The sequence below is a fragment of the Schistocerca serialis genome, chromosome 2, assembly GCF_023864345.2.
Source record: "Schistocerca serialis cubense isolate TAMUIC-IGC-003099 chromosome 2, iqSchSeri2.2, whole genome shotgun sequence".
Taxonomy (NCBI): domain Eukaryota; kingdom Metazoa; phylum Arthropoda; class Insecta; order Orthoptera; family Acrididae; genus Schistocerca; species Schistocerca serialis.
The window spans coordinates 779,772,556-779,791,048 of NC_064639.1; the positions used below are offsets into that span (position 1 = coordinate 779,772,556).

Sequence of the window (18,493 nt, forward strand, 5' to 3'; positions counted from 1 at the left end):
TCCTACGGTGACAGTAAGTTACACATTATATAGAAATAATTACTGAATAATAGACACATATCATTAACATCGATTTATAGTAGGATTATGGAACATATACTATGTTCCAACGTTATACGATACCTTAAAGATGTCACATTTTCGTATTAATTGATGGGAATTTATCTATTCAAGCCAAAGTATTATATGTTTTCCTCCAAGGCAGCGTTACAGGTCGTCTGCTCTTTCTGATCTATACAAACGATTTCCTTCTGACATTGTTTGCAGGTGATGTGATTTACCTTCTAATAAAGTCATAAGCAAATCTAAATAAATTACAAAATGATTCAGACATTATATCTGCACGATGAAAAAAATGGCAATTGACTTCAAACAATAAAAAGTGTCACATCCTCTACGTTGATTACCAACAAAAAATTTTACATTTCAGTAAAAGACAAATCATACAAATTTATAAGTTGTAGAATTAACTAAATACCTAAGGATTACAGTAACGAAGAACTTAAATTGTATACAAAATTTTGTGATGTAGGCAAACCAAAGATTGTTTTATTGGCAGAATACTACTAAATTTACCAAAGATACTGCTGACTCTACGCTTGTCCATACTTTTCTGGAGTACTGCTACGCGGCAAAGGATCCTTCTGCTAATCACGCACTTCAAGGTCCTTTTGCGGAGGACGCTGAGAGAAAAACTTGTAATTGGCTCGTAGCACATTGGTTGGTGGGACAAGCTCCGCATCCTTCTCCTAGGGCAGCTATCTTACAGTTTATGAAATAAATGAACATGTAACTGGCCATTACACCACAGAACTGATGCGAAAGTTGATGACGAGCATCTAGAACAGTGTTTCTCAACCTTGGGGATAATTAGTCGCTGAGAGACAAAATGAAATTTTCTGAGGGGTAAAATGTAATCTATTCGATTCTGTTTCACACACGAAACTAAATAATTTTCAGAATATCATTACTATTATCACAATTTTGTAAGACTCTAATACTATTTACGTAAGTTATCAATAATTACTTTTTCTCAATTAGCAACACTAATGCGGTGGGAGTTACAGATTCCTCACATAGTCCACCCACTACACACGTATGTTGTGCTTTGTCCAGTACATCGCTGATGATAAAAGTGAGTTACATAACAAATGCTAGATATCTCTGGAAAATGTCTTCTTCAGCTTGTAAATAGTAACTGCAGTAGTCCAGAAATTGCTTCATTAGTCTCTCCAAAATAGGTAAATGAATTAATTGACAGCACGACACAGCAGTAATTACATAAGGGCTAGTACAGCGCTGTACACAGTATTATTATTATTATTATCATTGAGTGGTTCGAGGCAAAGCATTAACAGTCTGAAGTGGTCCAGTTTCTGCCAGTTCAGAAGTAAGGATTGACAAATAGTAAGTATAGTGCTCACATCCGAACATGGTTGATTTCAGATGGAGTTGCAGTGTGCAGGTCAATCAATTGCCACAATGGAGAGGAGTAATGGCAGTGGATGCATGTTTTGTAACCAGTGTCTGCACTCACTGTAGATAGTTTGCTTTCTTATCTGAGAAGGAGTTGCGGGTAGCACTTGCGATGCACCACGAATTCATTCGTCATTCATTCTAACAATACACACACACTAAATATCATTCGTCTTTTACATCTATCATCATTTTAAAAATAAAAGTGTTCGAAGAAAAGTCTTTCATTTTACTGTCTAGTTAGGTTAAGTTCGTAAACTGTTTGTGTACCGCTTGGTTATGACATACCGTGCATGGCAAAATGGCGCTATCCAAAACAAGCGCCGAGGCAACTGTGGTGCTCCGAGCGACATAAGTAACAAGAGTGAACGGCGGCTGCAGAGCTATATAAGGACGAAGACACGGCCGGCCGCTGTGGCCGAGTGGTTCTAGGCAATTCAGGCCGAAGCCGCGCTCCTGCTACGGTCGCAGGTTCGAATCCTGCCTCGGGCATGGATGTATGTGATGTGCTTAGGTTAGTAACGTTTAAGTACACTACTTGCCATTAAAATTGCTACACTACGAAGATCACGTGCTAAAGGCGCGAAATTTAACCGACAGGAACAACATGCTGTAATATGCAAATAATTAGCTTTTCAGAGCATTCACACAAGGTTGGCGCCTGTCGCAACACCTAGAACGTGCTGACATGAGGAAAGTTTCCAACCGATATCTCATACACAAACAGCAGTTGACCGGCGTTGCCTGGTGAAAAGTTGTGATGCCTCGTGTAAGGAGGAGAAATGCGTACCATCACGTTTCCGACTTTGATAAAGGTCGGATTGTAGCCTATCGCGATTGCGGTTTATCGTATCGCGACATTTCTGCTCGCGTTGGTCGAGATCCAATGACTGCTAGCAGAATACGGAATCGGTGGGTTCACGAGGACAATATGGGACGCCGTTCTAGATGCCAGCGGCCTCGTATCACTAGCAGTCGAGATGACAGGCATCTTAGCCGCATGGCTGTAACGGATCGTGCAGCCACGTCTCGATCCCTTAGTGAAAAGATGGAGACGTTTGCAAGACAACAACCATCTCCACGAACAGTTCGACGACGTTTACAGCAGCATGGACTATCAGCTCGGAGCCCATGGCTGCGGTTACCCTTGGCACTGCATCACAGACAGGAGCCTGCGGCGCACGAATGGCAAAACGTCATTTTTTCGGATGAATCCAGGTTCTGTTTACAGCATCACGATGGTCGCATCCGTGTTTGGCGACATCGCGGTGAACGACATTGGAAGCGTGTATTCGTCATCGCCATACTGGCGTATCACCCGTCGTGATGGTATGGGGTGCCATTGGTTACACGTCTCGGTCACTTCTTGTTCGAATTGCCGGCACTTTGAACAGTCGACGTTACATTTCAGATGTGTTACGACCCGTGGCTCTACCCTTCATTCAGTTACTCCGAAACCGTACATTTCAGCAGGATAATGCACGACCGCATGTTACAGGTCCCGTATGGGCATTTCTGGATACAGAAAATGTTCGACTGCTGCCCTGGCCAGCACATTCTGCAGATCTCTCACCAATTGAAAACGTCTGGTCAATGGTGGCTGAGCAACTGGCTCGTCACAATACGCCAGTCACTACTCTTGATGAACTGTGGTATCGTGTTGAAGCTGCATGGGCAGCTGTACCTGTACACGCAATCCAAGCTCTGTTTAACTCAATGCCCAGGCGTATGAAGGCCGTTATTACGGCCAGAGGTGGTTGTTCTGGGTACTGATTTCTCAGCTTTTATGCACCGAAATTGCGTGAAAATGTAACCACATGTCAGTTCTAGTATAATATATGTCCAATGAATACCCGTTTATCATCTGCATTTCTTCTTGGTGTAGCAATTTTAATGGTCAGTAGTGTATTTCCCCTATTAACTGTTTTGTTCGCTGTGGTAGAAATTTTTTCATTTTGTTACTTTAACAAATTCTATCTGTTGTTTAAGCGTACGTGATCTAGAGCCTGTTGTAAGACGAGGAGCTTTTGATTCAGCTCAAAAAAATTGTTCAAATGGCTCTGAGCACTATGGGACTTAACGTCTGAGGTCATCAGTCCCCTAGAACTTAGAACTACTTAAATCTAACTAACCTAAGGACATCACACACATCCATGTCCGAGGCAGGAGACTGTAGCGCTTAGAACCGCTCGGCCACCCCGCCCGGCAGTGATGCATTAAACCAGTCTTTAGACTGAAGACTATAATAACAACAACAGTGGTAGAATGGAGAACGCAACACTTCACTATAAACTAGGAGCACAGTCACTGTTAACCTTTAGACGACGATTCAATTCCCCCTCCGGCCATCCTGATTCAGGTTCTCAGTGATTTCCCTAAATCGCCACAGGCTCGTTCCTGGATGGTTCCTTTGAAAAGGACATGGCCTATTTCCCTCCCCGCCCTTTGTCAAACCAAGCTCGTGCTCTATATCTGATGACCGCGCTGTCGACGGGACCTCAGACTCTAATCTTGCTTATTGTTCTGTCCACGTTTCAGATGACTGCGAGGGCGACCTGTGCTCCGCGCAGTGTGAGCAGGCGTGCCCCCTGCCCGGCCCAGAGGACGCGGTGTGCTGGTCCGGACGTACCTACCCCAGCTCCTGCCACGCGCGCCGCGACGCCTGCCTTGCGGGCGTCGACGTCAGCGCCGTTACCGCCGGCGCCTGTCCTGACACCAGCAGCAGTGCAGGCCTCCAAGGTGGGTCCACTGAGGAGATGTAGGAGGGGGAAAGGTGGTTGTAGTACAGGTAGAGAAGGGTTACACGCTGCAGTGAAGATAAAGCTACGGATGGCAGAGGGTTAGTCATTTGTTGCAGGTAGTGACAAGACGCACAGAAAACCTTAATGCAGTCCACGATAGTGTCAGGAAGTGCGCATATAGTAAGTTTTCTCTCGTGTTTGGCAGATATTTTCGGTTTTGGTTCTGTAAAGTTTGATGAAAATCAGTTCAGATAAATACTCCCCACTACGATGGCCTGCATCAATGGAAAACAGAGTTCGGTTCTACTGACAAACAAAATATTGTTACAAAGTTTTGAACAGGGCTACTTGGTTCAGTGAGCGTTTCTAAATTAAAATTGAAACAAATGAGCTCTCGGTCACAATTATTTTTAGTCTTATTGAACAGGTTTCAACACTTCTAAGCGTGCCTTCATCAGAATTAAACAATTAAAATGGCCTGTTTCATAGTCACATATTTATAGGAAAAGACATTTTTATATAAAAAGTGTAAGTACTGACTAATAACAAAAGACAGAGGCAGTATGTCACATAAAAATAATTAACAGGCCAGAAGGGCTTTAGTCACAAAATATATAAAAATGTCATTTTAATTGTTTAATTCTGATGAAGGCACTCTTAGAAGTGTTGAAACCTTGTCAATAAGACTAAAAGTAATTGAGACCGAGTGCTAATTTGTTTCAATTTTAAAATATTGTTAAACGATTCATTTTATGTTGCATACCCAACCTCAAGGAAGACGTCATATTACTCTGCTGTGATATTCAGATGGGAGATAATTATTGACGGTGACAGTAGATCGCAAGGCGCCAGCAGTCCTTGCAGAAGCAACTGAGATCGACTGTCACACGAGTCTATGTCTGTACCACAATTATACACTGTGAACATTAATAAAACTTGCAAACTGCAAGGACGGATTCATGAATGCAAATGGAGGAAAGAAGGTCCTATGAACATGTGTCCGGAGATGGCGCTGACGAATGAAAGCTCCTCTGATCACCTGCCGTGCCTTCACTGGGTGCTGCAGGCTGTGTGACTGTCGGAACGTACTGTATGCAGCAGAGTGGTCCGGTATTAATGTGGGGAACAAGCCGAGATGGTGTTTGTGTATCATTAAGCAGATGGAAACAGTCGAAAGGCAGCAAGTCTATAGCAAAACAAGTACCCTTACAGACACCAAACATGTCACACAACATTTCAAGTCCTTTTAGGAAGTTTGAGTGATTGTGGGTCCTTTCAGACAGACGATAGCTCAAGGGAGGCGGCGGACCATGCGTACACCAGATTTGAAGGACTGAGATCTACAGGATATTGAGGCGAACCGTAATACAAGCTCCAGGCAAAGGGCCAACCAACATCGTGTAAGCCAAAGTATGATTATGTGTATCCTGCGTGGCATTCCATCTCATGGAAGCCACTATGAACATATGTTGTGATGTGGCTGCGATGCAGCTCTGTACTATATGTCCCGGGGCGATTTATCGTTGTCGCACACACACCGTCCCTTTCCGCACACATGTTCATAGGACCTTTACCCTCCATTTCCTGCCAGGAATTCTTCCCTGCAGTTTGTCGGTTTTATTACTGTTCACCCTGTGTATTTTCATGGCAGAGGGTACAGTCAGTTTTACGACGTACTCGTGTTACTTCCGTTTCCCTTCACATATTGATCGCTGGAATAATGACCTCCTGTATACTTCTCTCACGCTGTAGTTAATCTGATCTTGTCGTCCCGGTTCCTACGTGAAGGGTACGTAAAAGGTTGTAGTATGTATCCAGGTTCCTCACTTTATTATGTTTCTTGAAACTTTCCATGGAGGTTTTCGGGCATTAGCTCAAGTATTTCTTCAGATTTCTGCCATTTCAGGTTTTCAGCGTTTTCTGTGATTCTCTCCCATAGGAAAAACACACTTTGGACTATTGGTGCTGTCATTCTTTGTACACGTTAAATAACCTCTGATAGTATTATTTCGTATGAGTTCCACATACTTGTGCAATATTCTAGGTTGGGCCACGTGATCATTTTGTAAGCAATTTCTCGTGTAGAATGGCGGCATTTTTCTAGTACTCTACCAATGAACCAGTCTGCAACCTGATTTCCCTATGACTGAGACTATATCACGATTCCGTTCCACAGCCCCGCAAATTGTTGCATTCAAATACATGTTTGAATTGACTGGTACCATTTACAACGCACTGATATTGTAATCTAAGGATACTACGTTTCTTTTCAATTCTACGTTTCTGAATGCTGAAAGCAAGTTGCCACTCTTTGCAGAACTTTCAACTCTTATCAAGACATGACAATATTTGTGCAACTTTTTCGAAACAATACTTCATTGTAGACAATACACCATCTGCAAAATGTGTGAGGTTACTGTTAATAACGTCTTTCAAGCCACTAATATAGAATATGAACAATAAGTATCCCAACACACAGCGTTGGGATGCTGGGACACGCCACAAGTTACTTATAAATCTCTCGATTACTTTACATCCAGGATAACATGATGTATCCTTCCTAGTAAGTAATCATCGATCCATTCATAAATTTCGTTTTATACCCCATGTGATCGTATTTTCGTTTATAAGAGTCGTTGTGGGACTGTGTCAAAAGCTTTTCGGACGCCAAGAAACATTACATTAATCTGACTCCTTGATCCATGGGTTTCAGGATGTCTTGTGAACAGGGCGCAAGTTGGCATTCGCATCACCGATATTTATTGAAGCCACACGGGTTCATGTGAAGGAGGTCGCTCTGTTCGAAATATCTCATTCCGTTATAGTTCAGAACATACTGTAAAATGTGTTCCGTGATACAGCAACCTTACTCCGAGGCTGCTGGAAACCTGCATTTTAGTTCTGTCGCAAGTATAGTCAAACTGAATGTGTTAACAGAGAAATTATGGAATTTCTATCGATCTGACATATTAAATGACACATTAAGCAATATATTGTTTGTAATGAGGAAAAAAAACGATGTTTCCGACGACGCCAGGCCTCGTCATCACGTCATTGGGGCTCTTAAATTGAGTGTATGTACCAACTCATTACAAAACGGAAAATCAAAATATTTTGTACGCTCCCGGCGGAGGTTCGAGTCCTCCCTCGGGCATGGGTGTGTGTGTTTGTCGTTAGGATAATTTAGATTAAGGAGTGTGTAAGCTTAGGGACTTATGACCTTAGCAGTTAAGTCCCATAAGATTTCACAAACATACACAATATTTTGTAAACACCTTAGGGAAAGCAATTGATGAACATTAATAGAGCTGTGTTGTGTGTGTGTGTGTGTGTGTAAAGTGAATTAATATTGCTTTGTTAGTAGTGTTCTTTACTGCTAACAGAAATGTATCGCACAAAACTTGTGCAAGTCCTTTATAATAATAGTAATAGAAAATAATATCCTTTATTGTGTTCACATTCGTGGAAAGTAGTGCACGTGCAACACAGGAAAATTCCTCTAAAAAAACTGATATGGCGAATGAAAAAGTCGTTTTACTGAACAATCGCGGACTGATAACGAGCGCAGCATTCAACGAACAGATACAGGCTCCCAAAATTTCTCCACACACAGTTCAGTGGAGACATACGCGTGTCATGTTTGCTGTTTTTGCTCAACGCACACTCAGCGATGACGGAATGAAGTCCTAACGGTACCGAGCGGCCACGGGTTCATACTCAGCTCACAGGCATCACTGGATGCGGATACGTAGGGGCATGTGGTTCTCTCCCGGCCATGTCAGTTTACGAGACCGGAGGCGCTACTTCTCAATCAAGTTTGCCTTACAAGGGCTGAACGCAGCCTGCTTGCCAACGGCGCTCGTCACACCATATGGTCACCCATCCAAGTGCTAGCCCACCCCGGCAGCGCTTAACTCCGGTGATCTAACGGGAAACGGCGTTACCACCGCGGCAAGGTCGTTGTCCGGTCAAAAGCATAATGTTGTTAAGAACAATGTAGTTCTCTCCAATGTCACTCGGTGTTGTGTTGGTTGGTTGGTTTGGGGGAAGAGACCAAACAGCTAGGTCATCGGTCTCATCGGGTTAGGGAAGGACGGAGAAGGAAGTCGGCCGTGCCCTTTCAAAGGAACCATCCCGGCATTTGCCTGGAGTGATTTAGGGAAATCACGGAAAACCTAAATCAGGATGGCCGGACGCGGGATTGAACCGTCGTCCTCCCGGTGTTGTGTACATTACGCTTTTGTTGCTGTTCCCACTGTTTTTTTTTTTCAGTCATATAAACTGCGGCAGTAAAGATGTGTTCCTGTATCTATCCTAATCGTGAACGGATATCTTTTTCTATCCATTGCCGTTGCACTCTAAGTTATATCAGTGTTGGTGCACCTCTGAATCGCAATGCGGCAGCGATTTTGTATGGTATGAGATTTTCTAGTAGTCCTTACAAGGGAACCTCCCCATCGCACCCCCCTCAAAAAATGGCTCTGAGCACTATGGGACTCAACTGCTGAGGTCATTAGTCCCCTAGAACTTAGAACGAGTTAAACCTAACTAACCTAAGGACATCACAAACATCCATGCCCGAGGCAGGATTCGAACCTGCGACCGTAGCGCACCCCCCTCAGATTTAGTTGTAAGTTGGTACAGTGGATAGGCCTTGGAAAACTGAACACAGATCAATCGAGAAAACAGGAAGAAGTTGTGTGGAACTATGAAAAAAATAAGCAAAATATACAAACTGAGTAGTCCATGCAAGAGATAGGCAACATCAAGGACAATGAGAGCTCGGTAGCACCGTGGTCCTGTGGTTAGCGTGGGCAGCTGCGGAACGAAGGGTTTTTGGTTCAAGTCTTCCCTCGAGTGAAAAGTTTAATTTTTTTATTTTCAGACAATTATTATCTGTCCGTCCGTCCGATGCGATGTAAGTGCGCCGTAGTATGCATCCACAAGGAAACCTAAATCGGGCAAGGTAGAAGAATCTTTTTACCCATTCGCCAAATGTACAAGTTAGGTGGGTTGACAACATATTCCTGTCATGTGACGGACATGCCGTCACTAGTGTCGTATAGAATATATCAGACGTGTTTTCATGTGGAGGAATCGGTTGACCTATGACCTTGCGATCAAATGTTTTTCGGTTCCCATTGGAGAGGCACGTCCTTTCGTCTACTAATCGCACGGTTTTGCGGTGCGGTCGCAAAACACAGACACTAAACTTATTACAGTGAACAGAGACGTTAATGAACGAACGGACAGTTTATAACCTTGCGAAAATAAAGAAAGTAAAATTTTCACTCAAGGGAAGACTTAAACCGAGGACCTCTCGTTCCGTAGATGCTCACGCTAATCACGGGACCACGGCGCGCCTGAGCTGCCATCGTCCTTGATGTTGCCTATCTTGCGCTTGGGCTACTCAGTTTGTATATTTTGCTTTTTTTTCAGAGTTCCTCACAACTTCTTCCTCTTTTCTCGACTGATCTGTGTTCAGTTTTTCAAAGCCTATCCACTGTGCGAACTTGGAACTAAATCTGAGGGGGGTGCGATGGGGAGGTTCCCTTGTTAGTAGTATTAGAGAGGCATGTGACATGAGCTGTCTGCACACAGGTCAAACAATTCCCATAAATTGATAGCCGGAAGTTCGTGGGTGCGCATCAGACGCCCAATGTGTCCCAGATGTGATTTATCTGGTTCAGATCGGACGAACGTGATGACCCAGTGATCACAACGACTGAATTTAAAAGACTACGGCTCGTGCCGGGCAATGTACATTTTACTTATTCTTTCTTTATTTATTATAAAGAGCTTTTCACAGCGACGCTCCTAAAGGTATGTAAGGAATTGTTAGGCCATCTTATGTTGATAATTATCTTTATTTCTTTACTATAAACTTTTTTGCTTCTGTAGGGGCTTTCAGGCTGATGTTGATGCATTTAAGTGTTGCGTAGCCGCCCGGTAGAAATAAAGTTGCCAACACTACCAGTAGCAGCCTTTGCTATTTTGAAAGACGTAGCCAAGATGACCCCACTCCAGGCCTTTCTTGTCATACGTTTCACAACACCGTAGACAGTTTTCAGTAATACAACAGATTTGATAAATGATTTGTAGTTTCAGCTTATTCTCACCTTCTTCATTTATACAAAACTGTCGTCGACGTGAAAAACCTGCCGCCCTGGGGGGTCGCACGGTTCACCCTCCCCCTCCCCCCGCTCAACCGCCTCAGCCACTCCCCCCCACCCCCACCCCCATCCCTCAGCCCACCCACCAGCCCCCACAGCCCGCCCCCAGAGCCAGCTCTGAGAACCTCACGAAACACGAAACTATCGCACGAATAGCACACAATCTTCTCCGTTCGCAAGATGCTCGTTGCCAATCTGCCCTTTGTCAACGTTGCTTATGTCAGAGGATTTCTCAATTTCCGACCCATATCGTCGCTAGAAAGATTCCGCATTCGTTTCTGCTTCGCATATATGCTTTTGTGCTGCCATCCGGCGGCTTTCAGTCTTCTTGTGCGCAATGTTCATAGTTTTCTTTTTTTTTTTTTTTTTTTTTTTTTGGCTCATCAGCTTATTTTTAAAGCAGTAAATTTCCTTCTAAAATTCAATTGTGTGTTACATTACCAACTCTCAGATGTTACCGACCCTTTTTATCAGTCATTTTTCCACAAGTTTCTGTCCTCACCTCCTCAGCCTAAATAAACGCTGGCCACACTGTACACATTAATACGAGAGCACATTGCAGTCAACACTATTCAATTGCCAAGCAAACATCGACGTCTATATGACGAATTGATTCCTAAGTAGACATCCATTCCAATGAATTGTACATCTTTTCAGCTGTAATATATAGAGCTGGTGAGAACTTTACCGTTAGAATTTGAGCAGTTGTACTTATAAAGTTGGCTGGGTATTTTTATGCTATAGGTTTGCAGTATAAAGTAACCAGTCACTGAAAAATTATATTTCTCTAGATTTTTTTAAAGTTACCATCCTTTGCATTCATCCACATAGGACACGTTTCGCGTTTTAGGCTAAACAAACTTTTCGTGCACTTACTTTACATGTTTCCAATATTTTTTCAGAAAATCCTGATTCATATTTTAGAAGAAGGAAGAGTTGTTAAAGCTTCAAATAGCTCTCAGCACTATGGGACTTAATTTCTGAGGTCATCAGTCCCCTATAACTTAGAACTACTTAAACCTGACTAACCTAAGGACATCACACACATCCATGACCGAGGCAGGATTCGAACCTGCGACCGTAGCGGTCGCGCGGTTCCAGACTGTAGCGCCTAGAACCGCTCGGCCACACCGGCCGGCAGTTGTCAAAGACGATGCTTTCCCATGGAGAGGTTTTCACAAAAATTAGGCCCCTTGATTATTTTCTGCTGCAGTTATAGGAAGACTCAGAATATTTCTAGATTACTCCCTGAAAACCACCTCTTGTAATATTCTTCGTAGGGTTTCACGAAGTATTTCATTTGTTCTCAGTGTGTTTGGCAGGTTACATTTTGTAAAATTTCTGTTAACCTCTCTCGACGGTCAAATTAATTTTTATTCGGTTGTGCTATCCTTGTTTAACTACTTACGATGTCCCTTATTAGCTCATCCTGATACGAATGCCATACAATTTTCAGTTTTTCGAAATATCACCATGAAAGTATTTTGCATGTAGTTCATTTCGTAGACACTATGCAGTTCCTTATACATCAATAAATCAGAGCTGTTACATGTTTTATCTACAACTGACGCACCCGTTCAACTTCACACCATTATAAATTTCTGTTGTCAGGCATCTGTCTGGCATCAAGGACTCCCGACCGACAAATAGTTTAGCCAAAAGCTACTACAGTTTTATCTTTCGTGAATTTTTCAATTTTACGTTGGTCTGCATCAGGTGCTGGCTGCCAGTCTTTGCAACTACCTAATATTTAGTCAAAATGAACGGATATTACCACAAATTTTATCGCGTAGAATTTCATAGACATGTGCGTCATCCGCGAAAAGTCTGAGATCGAGACTAACACTATTCGTTAAGTTATTAATTTTACAGAGCCTGCAATTCACTGCTAACCATTAAAATTGCAACATCGTGAAGGCAACATGCAATAAACATCAAGTTGCCAAACTTGGATATGCAAATAATAAGCATTTCAACGCAACCATAGAAAGTACAGGGTTATTACAAATTATTGAAGCGAATTCACAGCTCTACAATAAACTTTATTATTTGAGATATTTTCACAATACTTTGCACACACATACAAAAACTCAAAAAGTTTTTTTAGGCATTCACAAATGTTCAATATGTGCCCCTTTAGTGATTCGGCAGACATCAAGCCGATAATCAAGTTCCTCCCACACTCGGCGCAGCATGTTCCCATCAATGAGTTCGAAAGCATCGTTGATGCGAGCTCGCAGTTCTGGCACGTTTCTTGGTAGAGGAGGTTTAAACACTGAATCTTTCACATAACCCCACAGAAATAAATCGCATGGGGTTAAGTTGGGAGAGCGTGGAGGCCATGACATGAACTGCTGATCATGATCTCCACCACGATCGATCCATCGGTTTTCCAATCTCCTGTTTAAGAAATGCCGAACATCATGATGGAAGTGCGGTGGAGCAACATCCTGTTGAAAGATGAAGTCGGCGCTGTCGGTCTCCAGTTGTGGCATGAGCCAATTTTCCAGCATGTCCAGATACACGTGTCCTGTAACGTTTTTTTCGCAGAAGAAAAAGGGGCTGTAAACTTTAAACCGTGAGATTGTACAAAACACGTTAACTTTTGGTGAATTGTGAATTTGCTGCACGAATGCGTGAGGATTCTCTACCGCCCAGATTCGCACATTGTGTCTGTTCACTTCACCATTAAGAAAAAATGTTGCTTCATCACTAAAAACAAGTTTCGCACTGAACGCATCCTCTTCCATGAGCTGTTGCAACCGCGCCGAAAATTCAAAGCGTTTTACTTTGTCATCGGCTGTCAGGGCTTGTAGCAATTGTAAACGGTAAGGCTTCTGCTTTAGCCTTTTCCGTAAGATTTTCCAAACCGTCGGCTGTGGTACATTTAGCTCCCTGCTTGCTTTATTCGTCGACTTCCGCGGGCTACGCGTGAAACTTGTCCGCACGCGTTCAACCGTTTCTTCGCTCACTGCAGGCCGACCCGTTGATTTCCCCTTACAGAGGCATCCAGAAGCTTTAAACTGCGCATACCATCGCCGAATGGAGTTAGCAGTTGGTGGATCTTTGTTGAACTTCGTCCTGAAGTGTCGTTGCATTTCAAGCACGACATACGCTTTCTCGGCTCCTATCGCCATTTTGTCTCACTGCGCTCTCGAGCGCTCTGGCGGCAGAAACCTGAAGTGCGGCTTCAGCCGAACAAAACTTTATGAGTTTTTCTACGTATCTGTAGTGTGTCGTGACCATATGTCAATGAATGGAGCTACAGTGAATTTATGAAATCGCTTCAATCACTTGTAATAGCCCTGTAGTTAGGAATAACACCATCTAGGTTTTATATAAGAAATGATCACGCAATATTTTCTCATCCAGAAATCGCATATGAATTTTGGGTACTTGTGGGAAGATGATGTTACTAGATCAGATCATGTAGTTTTTTTGCTCATGTAAGAAGGAGAAAAATCTATTTGGAGTGTCGGAATTCTACAGCAGCGGAATAGTGGCCTATAGAGACTACGATAAATCTGTTCTCTTCGGTGGGGTACTGTCATACGAATGTGGAATCTATGGGTTCATGTGAGCCATACTCAATGTCGTGCAGAATCTAAACGGGCCCGTGAGATTAGCACCTGAGAGTACAGAATTGTTTACTCAGCCATACAGGATCGTATCGCCATGTCACGTGACCTGAGTCCGAAAACTGGTTTGTTTGCAGCCAGACAATTATTCAAACTGACAATACGACGACTTCTGGAGCACCGCAGACTGTCAGAACGGTAGCCATTGTTACGAACTAGAGGAGATGAGAGAACGTACAATAGGCAACAAGAACGAACTGAAGAAGTGGACGAACAACAAACGGCAGCAGATCTGAGACTTTTCCCACTTGCAAGAAGGTTTATCATTTGCTTGCAAAGAAGTCGAATCACATCAGATTCAAACGACGGAGTCAAGTCTGAGTTTGATGCTGTAGGAACTTCTGAACCCGAAGCCTACGACTAAAGAGAACTCTACCATTGATAAAAAGAAGAAAAAATTCGAGGAGGACGTATGTACAATATGCTAAGACTTAATACTTCGTGTGCGATTCGTATAAGAGCACTGTTAAGTATTTGCTAATCGAATTCGAACGATAATTAAATCTCAGAGCGAGCTAATAATACCTGCGTACATAACATGTATGTAACCATTAGAATGTAGAAGACTGGAGGTTACAAATTATGCCGGATTCATAACTGTGATGTTAGTAATCAATTCTTTCTCCTCTTACTCCCCTCCTCTTTCATTTCTCTATAACTTTTATACCATTCCTCCATACGCATCTAATTGCAGTGGTAGCGATCGTAGTAGATTATAGCGTGCCCAGTAAGAGGCAGGGGAGGAAAAAAAGTATTATCTTCGCAAACAGAAATCATCCCCCGCCACGTAGGCAGAAGTGCCAATACATTATCACTTTGAAGATTCCCAGAACATGTAACGTATATTGAGTATTTAGAGGGCGTAATTCTGCGCTCATGGCTCCAGAGAGTTTTATTCTGCTACTGTAATATAGGCCTTATACCACTGTCAATCATAAGTTGTCGTTTTACGGCTACCCACAAAGGTCCAGTGCCGGCTGTAATTATCGTATGGCAACGAAACCTGGTAGATATGCTAATGCATTAATGCGGAACTGATTTACGCTGGAAGAAGAAAATTACTTCAAATTTTGGCCACCTGGTGCAAATCTGGCGCTGTACACTGTTCGTATGACGGTATGGCATCCACGCTGTCATTTTGCAAGTCATATCGCGAGTAAGCTGTATGGCCATCGAGAAGAGAGCGCGGGCGCTGTTAGCGAAACTGTTTTATGTGAATGGCAGCAATTACAGTATGAGATTTTCACTCTGCAGCGGAGCGTGAACTGATATGAAACTTCCTGGCAGATTAAAACTGTGTGCCGGACCGAGACTCGAAATCAGGACCTTTGCCTTTCGCGGGCAAGTACTCTACCATATGAGCTATCCAAGCACGACTCATTCCCCGTCCTCACAGCTTTACTTCCGCCAGTACCTCGTCTTCTTCTGTCTAAACTTCACAGAAGCTATCCTGCGAACCTTGCGGAACTAGCACTCCTGCAAGAAAGGATATTGCGGAGACATGGCTTAGCCACAGCCTCTGAGATGTTTCCAGAATGAGATTTTCACTCTACAGCGTAGTCTGCACTGACATGAAACTTCCTGGCAGATTAAAACTGTGTGCCGGACCGAGACTGGAACTCGGGACCTTTGCTTTTCGCGGGCAAGGTACTGGCGGAGGTAAAGCCGTGAGGACGGGGCGTGAGTCGTGCTTGGGTAGCTCAGATAGTAGAGCGCCTGCCCGCGAAAGACAAAGGTCCCGAGTTTCAGTCTCTGTCCGGCACACAGTTTTAATCTGCCAGGAAGTTTCAGCAATTACAGTGGTACATTGGGAGAGTATCGCCGACTGAAAGATCTGAGGACAGACCTGAGGTGATTAAATGGTTTAATGAAAATGGTAATGATATTCGGAAACACAGGTGAGCTTGTTGTGGCACCTGGAAGAGAAAGGCTCCCTGTCCCGGTGGGAGTTACTAACGTCGTGGCTGTTGCTGTAACTGACCCTGAGTCCGGTGTAGTGCTACTGCTCCTGCAGTGTCGCGAGAATTGTTCATCCCATAGTCAACAGCACAAGACGTTTTGCGGTCTGTTTTACACAAGCTCCAGAAGGTGCAGCAACTGATACCTCATGATCCGCAGCAACGTTCTGACATTGCTCTTTGGTTTCAGGCACGGATCGAAGTTGATGACATGTGTCCGAACGATATTCTATGGAGTGACGTGGTACGTTTTACACTACGGGTGCAATAAATACACAGAACCCCGTGCCGGCCTGTGTGGCCGAGCAGTTCTAGGCGCTTCAGTCTGGAACAATGCGACCGCTACGGTCGCAGGTTCGAATCCTGCCTCGGGCATGGATGTGTGTGATGTCCTTAGGTTAGTTAGGTTTAAGTAGTTCTAAGTTCTAGGGGACTGATGACCTCAGATGTTAAGTCCCATAGTGCTGAGAGCCGTTTGAACCATTTTGAACTCCCGAATATGGGGTACTGTTAATCTGCGTGTTATGCACGAAGAGCTATTGCACTCGCCAAATGTGACCATGTGGTGCTGATTCATAAGTACCTTTATTCTCGGTCCATTCCTCTTTGAAGAGAAAACACTCAGAGGGACTGTCAGGTGTACGGTGACGTCTGTACGTTATCGAGACGTCCTCGTAAAACATGTGATTCACGTTTTGTAACAACGCAATTGTGTGCAGGCCATTGTTTTCAGACAATATATGGTCACTCTTCAATGAAAGATCTGCTTGAACGCGTTATCTCCAGAGGTTTTCCAGATACATGGCCTGCAAGATCACCTGATCTGAATCCATGTGACTTTTAGCTCTGAGGATATCTGAAAGAACGCCTCTATTAGGAACATGTTCGGTTTTTACCTGAAGACCAGTAGACAGGAATAAGTTGCTGAGATTCCACCAGAATTGCTGAAAGCAACTGTTGATCACGTCGTTTTACAGATGCATCTCTGGCGCTCATTTTGAACAAACTGTGTAAACGGTGGCTAACAATAAAATCAACATTACGCCTTTTTCACTTGTTTGACCTATTCTTCCCATTTCCCGTTTTATAAGTCTTCGTTGCATTCACAGAGCCAGATTTGCACCTGGTAGCCAAAACTAGAATTAATTTTCTCTAGCATAAATCGGTTTCCAATTAACGCATTAGAATATCTACCAAGTTTCGCTACAGCCCTCACTGGTCCCCTGTGAGTAGCTGCACTTTAATTAAAACCCTCTGGTAAATTGTAACTAGAAGTTGTCTATCAAAACGCAGCATTAGTATGTTCTCTCATTACTAAACACAGGTTTTCAATAGTTTTGAGTATTCCTGTGCACGAGAATGTGTTAAGTTTCCTCCTACCCTTCCTTATCCACAAAACTAATATGAGTTGTTCATTTCCCCCTTTCCTCCTCCCCCCCCCCCCGCCCCCCCCTCCCCACACACACAATCCACCCAACCCCACCATCATCCCAACCCCTCACCCCATCTAGTCCAGATCCTGGATCCGCTCGTCATACTAGATTTTCTGTTTATGTATCTTAATGTAAAATACTTGACTAGAAGAAGGGATCGGTTGTTAGGACATATTCTGAGGCATCAAGGGATCACCAATTTAGTATTGGAGGGCAGCGTGGGGGGTAAAAATCATAGAGGGAGACCAAGAGATGAATGCACTAAACATATTCAGAAGGATGTTTGTTTACTGAAGGCTACGAAGGGAGATGAATTAATTAAAAATGTATTAAGAACAGTAGAGGCGCTCCAATATATACACTACTGGCCATTAAAATTGCTACACCACGAAGATGACGTGCTACAGACGCGAAACTTAACCGGCAGGAAGAAGATTCTGTGATATGCAAATGATCAGCTTTTCAGAGCATTCACACAAGGTTGGCGCCAGTGCCGACACCTACAATGTGCTGACATGAGGAAAGTTTCCAACCGATTTCTCATTCACAAAGAGCAGTTGACCGGCGTTACCTGATGAAACGTTGTTGTGATGCCTCGTGTAAGGAGGAGAAATGCGTACCATCACGTTTCCGACTTTGATAAAGGTCGGATTGTAGCCTAACACTATTGCGGTTTATCGTACCGCGACATTGCTGCTCCCGTTGGTCGAGATCCAATGACTGTTAGCAGAATATGGAATCGGTGGGTTCAGGAGGATAATACGGAACGCCGTGCTGGATCCCAACGGCCTCGTATCATTAGCAATCGAGATGACAGGTATCTTATCCGCGTGTCTGTAACGGATCGTCGCTACCGTCTGGAGCCGCGCGACCACTACGGTCGCAGGTTCGAATCCTGCGTCGGGCATGGATGTGTGTGATGTCCTTAGGTTACTTAGGTTTAAGTAGTTCTAAGTCCTAGGGGACTGATGGCCTCAGAAGTTGAGTTCCATAGTGCTCAGAGCCATTTGTAATGGATCGTGCAGACACGTCCCGATCCCTGAGTCAGCAGATGGGGACGTTTGCAAGAGAACA

General features: G+C 43.7%; 1 protein-coding gene across 1 annotated transcript in view; it reads left to right on the top strand.

Annotated features, from left to right (window-relative positions):
- LOC126456400 (agrin-like) overlaps window positions 1-18,493 on the top strand; it is a 211,046-nt gene that overhangs the window by 56,370 nt on the left and 136,183 nt on the right. The window contains exon 5 of the mRNA XM_050092154.1: window positions 4,015-4,215. Coding sequence (XP_049948111.1) covers window positions 4,015-4,215 — 201 coding nt within the window. The remainder of the gene's footprint in view (window positions 1-4,014; window positions 4,216-18,493) is intronic.